General features: G+C 42.9%; 1 protein-coding gene across 1 annotated transcript; it reads right to left on the reverse strand.

The window, feature by feature from the left end:
* Positions 1–772: 772 nt before the first annotated feature.
* Positions 773–12,593, reverse strand: LOC115325481. The gene is made up of 6 exons (XM_029986213.3): positions 12,458–12,593; positions 11,785–11,845; positions 11,605–11,676; positions 11,040–11,176; positions 10,082–10,187; positions 773–8,429 (listed from the first exon to the last, which is right to left on the reverse strand). The coding sequence occupies exons 1-6, from the start codon at positions 12,543–12,545 to the stop codon at positions 8,333–8,335; spliced, it is 561 nt and encodes a 186-aa protein (XP_029842073.1). The 5' UTR covers positions 12,546–12,593; the 3' UTR covers positions 773–8,332.
* Between the last annotated feature and the right edge of the window lie 162 nt (positions 12,594–12,755).

Genomic DNA, 12,755 nt, shown 5'->3' on the forward strand with positions numbered 1-12,755 from the left:
GTGCAGCCCCTGCAGTGCAATGCGAGGTGTGAGCATACACTTCCTTTTAGCGAATTTTGGTGTTCTCGCATCGCCTGGTCTGTTCGATGTAAACGCAACCGCACTTGAAGGGGACCTCATACACTACAACTATGTCAGTGGCACTCGGCACACTTTTTCCAAGTTGAAAGGTGGGAAGGCAAGAAAAAATCCAGGGGAAAAAGAATGCACCATAAAACGTGGAAAAAGTATGCGCCGTGTGCCATTGGCGTAGTGTACGAGGTTCCCTTCACTAGTGGTCATGTTTACATTGTACAGACCGGGCGATGCCTTAACACTCGATTACGAGAACAGAAAAATTTGTTAAAAGAATGTGCATACTCATACCAGACATTGCACTGTAGGGTCTGTTTGTATGAACCCAAGTTTGGTGACACTGTTATTTTGCTAAAAGCATAAAGGTCAACAATCAAGAGGGATAGGTGAGGCATATAACATAGAAAAAAAGACTATCATGTTTCAATCATGCTGAACCCTGCTAAACAGTGAGGCAACCTTTTTGGATCTAGGATCCAAAAAGGCTGCCTCACTATTGAGGTTGAGTGTGTTTGTTTTCTCGTAGAAGATTGGAAGTGTTGATTATATCGGAGCAGAAATGATGCGCTTTGTGTTTTTCTAATAAACATTCAGTTGATAGCCAGCGATTGGTCCTGTCAGTTCCTGTTTTTTGTCTGTTGTCTTTTTGCACAGATTTAAAGTAAGCATACAGCATAAACAGGCCTTGACAAAAAAATATTTTCCATTTATACTTTTATTGTACAACAAAAGCACCAGCAAAATTAGCAACTAGAATGAAATCACACTAATCTTTTTTTTTCTTGAAAAGGAACATCTTGGCAGCCTCAGAATGGCAGCAGACGTTTCACTAAGGGGGTGGTACTTCCTGGGAGCTGCCATTCTGAAACTCCCAGAAAGTTCCATTTCAAGGTCTTCCTGCCAGCTTAGATTACCTTCACGTTAAGTGCGATCATTTAAATGTATTGTAAGATATAGTCACAGTGTTGCACCTACAAAGAGAAGCCAAAAAGTACTTTATACAACCCACGCTATTGTAGCAAACTGAAGTACACAAAAGGACTAGCTCAAGATACTGTCATGTACATCAATAAAATTGAATGAAACAAGTAGAGCCATTCATACCGTATTTTCTGGTGTATAAGTCGCAGTTTTCCCAAATTTTTGTCGTTGCGTCTTGTACAACGGTGCAACTTGCATGCATTTTTTTTTACAAGTATGGACATTAATTGCAGAAATTTTTCGCGGGAGCTATATTTTTATCATTAGATTTATTGATGACAATATTGAAACTTGCTCTAGCTTGCTATGTTGTGATCATCATAGACATAGGCGGGCTTTTCAATGCAGTTTCACCGCATCAACCGTACTAATATATAAGTGCGGCTTGTACACCAAAATTTTTCTGAACACTCGTTCATAGTGGGGTGTGACTTAGCAACTCGTAGACCAGAAAATACGATGTGCGAGCGAAGCTGCACAGATGTGAGCATGTTGGCTTGAGTGACATTCTTTCTGCCCAAGCACGTGCGCATGGAGGACATGCCAGAAAACGTGACGTTTGCACACGTATCGCTTGCTTTGCTTGCATTTACGTTAAAACAAGTGAAAGAATGCTCTTCTGTATTGTGCTGCTAGCAACAACAATCCAAAGTACTGCACCATTTATTTTAATTTATAAAACAGTATGTAAGGCCTACGGTAGATGAAAAGACCCGTGAGAAGGAAATCTGCGGTCTTGCGTCTCTCAGTCCCACTCCTCGTCATCTGATATGTGCAACAAAACCAAAGACGAATTCTGCACACAAGTACAAGACAACGCTTTACGTTATGAGTCGCTCTCCATCACAATACACCAATAGCAACCGGAATGCCTCGAGGGTTCTACCAAGATCAATCACTATGGTCGTAAAAGCTGCAGGCACGAGTGCATAACATCATCTAGGACTTCATTAGAACAAGTGCTTGTGCAAATGAAACGGGTAGAGCAATGCGTGCCAGCATCTTCCACAACATTGCACTTGAGTTATGACAATGCATGGTTTTCCTTTGAGTTAGAACAATTCTTTCCGTTTTCCTCCCACCTTTGACATCTTGTGGTGGAACACATGGCGGACTGTGCAGTGTTGCACTGCCAATGCTAGCTGCCTAGAAACAACCGACACTTTTCATTTGTTACCTATGCACATCGATAGAAGCTTTCCCTGGGAAGAAATGACATCTAGACGGTGGCATCTCCACGTGCCTCTAGTTTTCAAGTTGCAAACAAGGGAAACTAAATTTGGCACTCGAACACGAATGCCCGATGTACAATTGAAGCCGAGCAAGTGAGGAAGGAAGCACATACACACGAGTAGTCACAGCAGCTCATTGCACCTCAGGTCCAGGCAAAACACGAGATGGTGCCTTGGAGCATTTAGTGCTCTCCAATAGAAAACCCCAAACCTGCATAATGCTGCAGTCTTAAACTTAAATTAGTGGCAACTGCCCAATGCCACGCATCTGCAGCATGAGAAACTGATGCAAGCAGCAAGCGTAAAAGAGTGCAGTACATGCTTTGAAGCAATCCAGCAACTGTTTAACTAGATTATATGTTCATAAACATTGCACTCCACATTCAGAACTATGGCTACATTTACATGAATGTGACCGAAGCGCATTGAACCGAGAGAGGGCCAATCCCATGCACCCAATCCTCTCCTTTTACCCAATCATTCTTGTCAAATCTTGACTCAATGCACGACAATCAGATTCGTATAAACACATTCAATGACCAAAAAACAAAAACCACATGTGCTTGCTAGTTTTTTTGCACTCTACGGGCAACTACTATAGGTGAGGCAACGTAAGAGCAGCAACAGCTAGTTCGGGGTCATTGGAACGCTAAACTACAGCCCACATGCCTCCTTTGGTCTTTGCTATACTCAGCTGCACTTCAAGGTGCACTGCAGCTAAGGTTACGAGCGCAAACACCTTGCTCAAGGGCACACTTTGGTTGCAGAAACTCTTGCGCAGTAGGAGCAACTCGTAAAGTTATGAGTTCAGGTTTCTCAATTTTGCTGCAGTGCATCCTAGAACAAAGCTGTGCTCGGCTCAAGCTCTTAGACATTGATTTTACTTTTAGTTATACAACACAGGTATGAGTATAGTGACTAAATCTACAGCCAACATACTGCACTTTCAAAATTCATTAAAAAGGAAAGAAAAAAGATGTTTCCAACCCCCTGTAATGCCGAATTAAGAACGCAGCTCTTGAGGAGGAGGGAAGGGTACTGAGAGTAGGGTATACCTGTCCTTCCTCTTCCTCCCCTTCCCCTCTTCCTAATCCTACTCCTCCCTGCGCATTGCATCATAAGAAATGTCTCATAATGCACCGTGGGGGACCCTCGTGACGTCACAAGTCCCACGCGTTGCATTGTTGGACATTTCTCATAATGCACCGCGCAATTACGCTGATGGCGACGGCGACGCCGCTCCAGCCGGAAATGGGCGCCTAAGAGCTGCGCTCTAAAATTGTAGGGTACTTTTTTAGTTTATTCTTAGCCATGAATTTGGTTTTCCGAAGTCCTTATTCAATGCGGTCGAAGCATTGGCTCCTTTCGAAGTTCTGTCTCCAAAGATTTTCATGAGATGAGAACAAACCTATCTTTATTTATTATATTTTCAATAATCACAGCATTGTCACATTTTGGGAGAGCATATGTAGCGACACCTTTGTTCGCTAGATGCTTAGCGTTTCATCTTAAATTTTTTTCCAGTTTTCAAAGACTTCATACAATAACCACGCTCAAAGACACCGAGCGGCCGGCTCTCAATCGGCGGTTTTCGTGCAAAAAAATACTTAGCTTCAAGTTTCCAAATATTTTGTCTCGAATGTAGAGCCCTCATAGGCTGCGTTTCTGTGAAAATCTAGGCATGCGTAAACACCTTGTCAATGGCACTTTAATGACTCCTTACAGGGAAAAGATTGAATATAGGGGGGAAAAAAAGAACTAAACAAAGAACGGATCAGAACTGCGGGACAAGAAAGATGATGGTCGTCATCTTGCCGAGTAAAAGTTAAGGAAATCTGAGTGTTTATTATAGTGGCATAAAAAAATGCAGCGCCCTACTATGTGCACCACAGCCAAAAAGCTAGGCTTACAAATAACTTCCAAAGCATACATTTATATAACTACTTGAACCAAGCACTACTCCAAAATCTTTCAACCATAGTAAGGATAAAGCTATGAAATTCCACAAAGAGAACACAAACATAAGCTGCAAGTTTTCCCACACATAAACAGAGCTCCAAGGTTAAGCATAATAAACTAGATCACAATTTTACTTAATAGCCATTTTACAACAGAGCAAAGACTATGAATACTCGTTTGACTACGACATGAGTGCTTGTGCAATAAACTGCCAAAGCACAGGCCTTTGCTAGGAGTTTTCACTTAAGTCAAGAGAGAATGGCAAGTGGCAATTTGCATCTGCTATCTGTAGTCGACCACAGCTTATTAAATTTTGACAAAAACATTTGAAGTGCTTGTCGGGCAGATGTGGTAACATTATGCGGCTGGTGGCCTATGTTGCATAGTAGCTTTAATGAATTGTAGTAACAGCACAAAACGGTGGACTCGATAGGAGTTTTGGAAGTCTGGCATGTCAACAACGAACAAACACATGCCAGATGGAAAGGATGAATCAATTTTCGCCCCGATTCACGCCCACCCTTTAGATGGGAACTTGGACGGAGCACGACTATTGAAGTACAAAGCTCAAGTAAGTTTTTGCGACAAAATTTACTAAGCTTTACAACAACCCCCGTTTTGTGAACAGGGGTCGCAAATAACATCCCGACAGAACTTATTTTTGTCAGCTTTCTTCCCTAAGCAACTGGGGTGTGATGTGAATCCAAAAATAATGCAATTTTCAAATCCGCCTAGGAGTGTTTTACTTTAACGGAGGTCCGAGGACACTGGCCGTGCTACGGATTGAGAACACACCCAAGAGATTGCAGTCACTGCTTCTTGGTAATGGAACAATAAAGTTATTGTAAATATACTTTAAAAAGAAATTCTAAAAAATTAAAAGCTTTTTTAGACGCGAGCACAATCGAGCAAGAACACGCTTTGCTTCTGCCATGTAGTAGCCTTTTTCTGCCCAGTATTCTCAGAGGCAGCCTTAGCATTATGCAGCCTTGGGGAGTTTCCCTGGTGCCACTCAATCCTGGTTCTCAATTTATTTCTGACATCCCCAACTGTAGTTATAAAGAGAGCCGGAGGGATGGGACTGCTCCATCAGGATAGCACGATACAACGGGTACCGAAATCTCTACGCCAATGCACGTGTTCACAATACATAATGACAGCTGGTGTTGGAAGAACCAAAGTGCCTTTCCCCTTCCCTGCTGCCCTATACTCTGCGACAACTTTTCTTGGCAATGCAGTGAAAGGTAGAGGCCCGCGTCCCCTCTCCCATTTTGAGTGTACGCAGGCTCTCCTCCTCCCCCATTTCCGGGGAGAGGAGGAGAGCCCGCGCACACTCAAAATGGGAGAGGGGATGCGGGCCTCTACCTTCCACTGCATTGCCAAGAAAAGTTGTCGCAGAGTATAGACAGTTGTCTATTTTGCCTATTGGGTGGTCCACCCATCTCTGCACAGGTGTCACTGTCCTGTGCTGGGAGTTTAATAGAACTCCTTACACAGCTCATAGCAATGGAACTAACCATAAATGGGAACCATATTCGGCAATACCATTAGAAATTATTCCGGACGTGAATCCTGGAGGTACTGGTACTGACTCGCCCATGGTGGTCTTAAGACTGGACCACTCGTCCATTATAAACAATGCACGCTGTAACTGCGGTCATCTTGTCTCCATCGCTCTCACATACCAGTTCAAGAATCTGACCTTACAGTTACATCTTTTCTGTTTTGCACTGCCATGCTCATGTCCTAAAGCCATTGAAAATTGAAATAAAAAAATAAAGACTCTATGGAGCAAGAAATGCTTTCCTTTAAAAAATGCTTTCTGACAGGAAAAGCTAAACAAAAAGTAAAGCTAGCTAGCACTGTTATTGAGATTTTATAGCCACAACGGCCTTCACCGAAGCTGGCAAATGGCCGAAACTGACGATCCGACAAATAGAGGAGTTTGGTCAGAAAGGCTATGGCAACAATAAACTGAATTGCTTCCAAGAATGTCAATCAGATTCACAAGTTTGAAGATAAGTCAAACATAAAAAGTTTGCTGTACATAAAAAAAAGATTATCAATACAGGTCTCAAGTCCTGTTTAGTGCAGATCTAATATGAAGTTATACATATAGAAATATGTTGAAGATGAACTAGCACAATGAGAACCATCTTGGCAATAGCTGAGGAGCAAGTTGTTTCTAGGCAGTTACAAGAAAAGAAAAAGGAGAGACTGAGATAATAGCATATACTTGAATATATGAGATTTTTTTTCCCCGCACACGTAGCACACACCTTATGTACAGATCTAAGTACAATCAGGACGGACCCTATGATAACCTTTGTCAGGAACATTTCGTCTACTAGTGTGCAAACCCAAAAGGGGCTCAAACCACTACCTACTCTCTTCCCTCTAAAACATGTGTCAATATGCAACAGCTCTGATGACATGAATCCACTCATATTTTTGGTACAGCTGCCAATTTTAACACTCTTAAAGGCACATTCATTCACCGGGAGCAGAAAAAGCAAGAATAGCACACTTGTAAAAACCCTGAAAGCTGCCTTGAGAGCCATAGAATACAACAAAGAAAGACTGACTGGCTCTGTATAAAAAGCTGAAACCTTGTTACAAGGCCCATATTTCAAATACCCAAATGGGATGAGAAATTGGAGTTTCACGCCAGCATGTATGCGAGAGTTAAATGCAGATGCCTAAAAGCTACAAAATATATGAACGAGACTGTCAGTTCTCACAGCCCCAATACGAGATTAATTTTTTGGACTTAGTGCAGTTAACATTACACACCATGCACGAAGAAGAGGGAAGCCCTATTGCAGGGAAGCCTATAATCTTCAAAGCACACACAGATCTAGCCCAGTTCATTAAAATCACCCACCGAAAAGGCCATCACTTGAAACATTTGATAAATAAAAAGAATACAGCCTGTACATCCGGCGCTAATCTTTATAACCCACCACACCCAAGTGTATCAGCTTGTGAGATAACACTCTACTCCAATAACCCGATTCACAACAAATAAACAGGTTGGCCACCAGGCTCTACATTCTTGCTATCACATTGCGTGTCTAGTATTCTGTCGTCAACCTAAACATTGATAATAAGATTGCTTCACATGGAGAAGGTCCAAGAAAATGTTTTTTTAACTATCAAATGATCACATATCACTACATTGTTCGCAACAGTAAATTGGAACGACAGGTTCCTTCAAATTACTACTAGACTTACAACTATCACACATATCTTCTTTTGGACTTGTTGCACATGATGCAACTTTTCAAGACCGCAGCTTCGTTCTTTGAGCTCTGCATTTTATACTCTGCACAGCGTACGGTCGGAATCATCCAAATGACATGACAGTAACGTTTTGTGATATATACGCTTCACCTTCAACATTGAAAACTTTTTTTAGAGCCTCATTATTTCTGTATCAACCATCTAAGTACATAAAGGGTAGCTAGGCTACTGAACAAAAAAGAAATAACCTTAACTGTTGTATCACAAAACGTGTAAACAACAATAAAAAAAAAACTTGGCAGGTTAATTACTTGCAAAAATTATAATACTTCAAACTGCACCATGAACCATGTATGCAAACTATCCTCAAATTCAGTCTAAAAAAAAAAAAAGAGAAATAAATCCACAAGAGGCAGTGCAAACTCCCAAAGTGCTCGTAATTCTCTACCAAAGGAACAACCGAAAAAAACAATCTAGGCAAGAGACGTGGGCTCTAAATACAGTGCCAGCAACAGCTGCACGACCTTAAGATGAGAGACCGCTACTCTACAAAAGTACAGCGGCACGCTTTTATGCAGCGCTAATACCGCTGGAGGCTGTTCTCAGCGAGGTCAGAGCACAGGAGATTCCAGCCCACGCACAACTGCAGTTGAAACTCTTTGAGTGCGATAAAAGACGGTGTGGTGTCCCTGCTCTCTCGGCAGGAGAGAAGCCGCTTTCCTCGGGTCTCTGCCACGACATGTCTGGACGTGGGATGCTGTCTTGACGGGGGGGCCCATCCTTGCTTAGGCACATTTTGTTTACGACTGTCCTAGTGCTGCCTGCTGCCACCCAAATGGTGATCACACTTGCAAGATGCGGTCCTGGTCACCCACCGTGCCTACGTCCGGTTCTGGGAGAGTGTCGTCGACGTCGACTTCTTCTTGAAAGTCTTCAAACCTGGGTAAAAAGGACTACAGCTTGAGCATACAAAAGCAGAAAAAAAGAGATTGTAGAAATGTAAAAAGAGCTCAACAACTCGCTTCACTATCCAAGATAAGGGCAGCTCGCTTGCCCATCCCAGATCTTTTCTCCCGTGAATCTGAATCTACCAAGAACAAAATTTAGCAATGAACCGAGCACTGGATGTGCTTAGCATATACAGTGCTCAGTCTTCGAGGCAGATGGCATCTCGAGTTATGGAGCTTTTATAGAGGCAAAAGATTCTAAATGGAGTTGGAGTGCCGACAAGCGGTACGTCAACATATTTCTGTAAGCTCAGTGCCAGTATAGTTACAAGGATAAAAAAAAAAAAAAAGAATCCGAAATTTCAAAAACAATTTGCCATAAAAAAATACACATATAAAGACAGCTCAAACTTCACTTAAAACAAATTAGGTTAAAAAAAAAACTAAAAAAAACTGCCCCTTTCCCACATATTTCTTGCAAAAGCAGAGTCAACAGAGAATGTAATGCAAGTATCTTAGCAGTGATGTTGCACAGAACTTTGTACAGATTTCATGCTTCATTAGCATAAATGTTTCTTATTCTTCTTTCTTACCCAAAAAAGCAAAGTTGACCAAATGTCAAGTAAACCATGTTTCTCAAGAAGACTTTCTGAATACTTAGCTTCACCTTTGGTGCTTTTATTTTCTTGTTTTAGTTTTACTATGTGTAACTTTTTGAGGTGATATTTTGTCTAGCGCTTCTTTTTTGGGCCTAATTTGCAGCTGCGTTCACACATGCTGTTGTAGTATAGGGTGTCCGAAATAACCAGGCTCGATCTAAAATGGGCCTTAAAAATTGGCGCCTGCATGTAGTAATCTAAACTTTTCGTCAAAGCTGTACATCACAGGTTGAGTTAATCTTGTAACATTACGAAGCGTAGCTTGCTTTCTGTAAGAAATAGGGCCAAAAAACTTGCCAGGGTCGACGGCGGACTCAAAGTCGTCGAGTGGTGGGGCGCGACTGGTGCACGTATTGATAGATGGTGCTATCTCCTTATCGAGACTGGTCGCGATGACTGTAGTCTATTAAAATGAACATACTATTTTTTGTGATGTAAAAAAAGAAAAAATGCAAACAATGAAAGCAAAACTTAAAAAAAAAAAGAATAAAAGAAAAGGCGGTTGCAGAGCGATGGCAGTCTTGTTGCGTCGACGGATTTTGTTTGCGTGTCACCTGCTTTCTTTCACTGGTCAGCTACACCTTCAGACGCTGGGTTTGATGCCATCTATCAATATGCGCGTCAAATGCGCCCTGCCATTTGACTTGTTCATCTGCGCTGCCATCCACCGTTGACCCTAGCCAGTGTTTTGGCCCTATTTTTTAAAGAAAGGAAGCTACGCTTTGTAATTTTACAAGATAAAACCTCTGACGAAAAGTTTAGCTTGCTACGTGCAGGCGCCGATTTTTACGGCCCATTTTATTTTGAGCCTGGTTATTTCGGACATCTTATATATGTTACCTAACAACCCACAAAAACATATCCACTTCCTATGAGCACGAAAACATTTGGTTTCACACTGCTTTAAAAAATATTGTCACCTGGATGTTTTTTTTCATCCACCTGAAGATTACCCTGTTGCACTACTGTTGGAGAAGTACTTTACCTGTCGTATGAAGCTTCCTTGTCGGCTAGTAGAGCTTCTTTCACCTCAAGGTGGTTCTTGTAGGTTAGGATGAGGTACAAAACGCACAATACTAGTGTCATAACACCTGGGGGAAAAATAAAAAAAGCAACAATTGAAGAACACAAAGTAGCATGTTTATGGCAACTGCACAAAACTAACAAAACATAATCAAAATAATTTTAAGAGGAAAAAAAAAAAAGTAGAAAGCTACCAAGAAAAGCTTGTTAGCCCCAGGAAGATTTGAAGCTACTGGGGAGGAGATTCAACAGCTGCGCCCCAAGCCGCTAACTTCAGAACTCCCATGCAACTAACTTGAGAACTTCCACACGGACAACAAGAAAAATGACGCTGCGCTTGGCTGCAGCAGCCGAACATTGCGTCAGCAAATGGCTGGAACTCGTGTTCTCCCGTCGCCCGAGGAGGGACTCTGTTGTAGCCACTCCAGCCAGCGTGAATATAGCGTGCACCATGCATGTGACCAGTACATGCTCAGCACAAAGACCAAAGTGGGTCAAGCTTGTATCCCAAGACTGCTTTTTGGAGAGACCCAACTTGCCGCGTCCCATCAACGTCACTTTGTTATTCTCAACACTTTCAGATCTTGTACCACATGGTACGCACATTTTAAAAGCGAATTGCAAGCATGGTGCCTCATGCGTGCAAGTGCATGAGGCACCATGAGCTTGCACGCGCACTTGCCAGCACGAGCAGAGACATGGCGGCGGCCAGATGCCCTGCTTGCAATCATCTATACACATACATATTTCTCTTCATTCTGCTTTTAAGAGCTTTAGTTTCGACTCATATTTCGCAAGCTCCCTTCCTCAGAGAACTGGAAATGGTACGACTCCATAGGACATGCGAGCACATGCGCCATTGGGGTGTAGTTTCATTAGAGCCCGGCAGTAGCTATGCAAGTGCGTCGCACCGAGCTCACCTGCGAGGATGGCGAGCCACACATTGCACGGATACCAGAAACACAAGGCGGACATGCCGGTGTACAGGATGCTCTTTCGCCATAAGTCGACCCATCGAATGCCTCTCCAGAGGCGAAAACAGCAGCCTCTCTCTTCCCTTCAAAACGAAAGACATTGTCACTTTTTGAGTTGTCTAGCAACGCACATCATGAGCTCCAGAAAGGCTGGTTCGCACATAAGCATTTGGGCGTGATAAAACACACTGGTGTTACTTATCTTGACATTTCCTAACTTCTTGCACTCATACTTTCACTATGGGCTTTAAATAATTCCGATAATGTTATAAGCAACCAATTTTTCGTAATGTATCGATATGATATATCTCACAAATACTGCAAAACCTTCAGTATAGTCACACGCAGATAAGAATGCTTCCACGGGTACCATATATACGACTGTTGATGCCATCGTGTCAAAGTGCTCTCTCTTTGTAAGCGGTCGCACTGCTGTGGCAAAGAAGCCGATCACGCTCAAATACAAATGTGTGAATGAGTCTCAATTGGATACCGAAGGGACGCGCCTTACCTTACGCACACTTCGAGAAACAGATCGACAGCAAAGGCCGTTTCTAAGAGCGTGATGAGAACGGCGGATATTCTGCAATAAAATGACAGACAGTATAACCACGCGCTGTCTCCGGTTTAGAGCATCTCGGACGGCATGCCAGAAGTAATGCGATCGACGGTTTCGTCACCCGAAACTCACAAAATGTAGATGCCGAGATCGAAGCCGTGAAAGGCGAGATCAGCGCCAATTCCCCAATACACTGGAACGAGAAAGGAGGAAATGAATGGAGGGGGCGAGGACGACGCAAAAAGGTAATTAGCGGACATACGAGTCCATGTCAAGTACAGACGTCCGCGGAGAACTCAATTCCGAGAAAGGCTCAATTACTAATGGAACTGGTTCGTGCGAGTACTGTCTCCTACGTCAACGACTCTGCAATGCCGCGTCGGAAGAAATGACTTCGCACCTTTGCTAACAGTTAGAGCAATCGCGCATGCGGCGATATTCCTAGAAACGTTCCAATATTACGTCGTTTGAAGGTCGGAGAGGATACACTACGGCTAGAACATGTGTAGTACGACCTCGGAAAAAAACACGAGGCTGTCGAGCGGCGACACGTGCGAACCTCCCAGTGTAAGCCCGTGCGTTTACGATTTGTTGACATCGTTAGCGCACAATCAGCGCGAAGAAAAAGGGTCAAAAACGATAGACGGAAAAGTCCTGTTACGCAATCTCGAAGAACGTAAACATTCGGCTCACATGTCTCCGCAGACGCGCATTTCACCTGGGTGCACGTCCGCGCGAACGAACTGCGCACGCTTTTGTTTTTCTTTCGCCGATCGATAGCACTGAATGTTGTGAGCTGGCTTACCTATCGCGGTCAGAATACCCCATACTCTTGTGGCGGGTGTTACCAAATCTAACGTGCGATATAAACCTTGGTTCGGCCGATAACTCATTCTCGCATCCGACCAACGTCCAACACAGGGACCGGAAACGAAACATGAGTTCTCTATCCACGGTTCTCTATCACCCGTTTCCGTTCAAAATAAGTGGATATATAAAGCAAGTACAGATTCGTTTTATTGGACATTGAGTGGCGTCACCTAATCAGTGTGTTGTCTATAAATCTAAATACTAACCGACAAAAGTATACTCCATTTAGAATT

This window comes from Ixodes scapularis, unplaced genomic scaffold (genome assembly GCF_016920785.2).
Source record: "Ixodes scapularis isolate PalLabHiFi unplaced genomic scaffold, ASM1692078v2 PGA_scaffold3__209_contigs__length_174095766, whole genome shotgun sequence".
Lineage (NCBI taxonomy): Eukaryota > Metazoa > Arthropoda > Arachnida > Ixodida > Ixodidae > Ixodes > Ixodes scapularis.

Bases quoted from the DNA above. Each gene is read 5' to 3' on its own strand.
- LOC115325481 (XM_029986213.3), bottom strand. From the start codon at position 12,545: ATGAGTTATCGGCCGAACCAAGGTTTATATCGCACGTTAGATTTGGTA. The intron at 11,846-12,457 runs GTAAGCCAGCTC...TTCTCGTTCCAG, and splicing joins GGGTATTCTGACCGCGATAG to TGTATTGGGGAATTGGCGCT. The intron at 10,188-11,039 runs GTGAGCTCGGTG...TTTTTCCCCCAG, and splicing joins GTGGCTCGCCATCCTCGCAG to GTGTTATGACACTAGTATTG.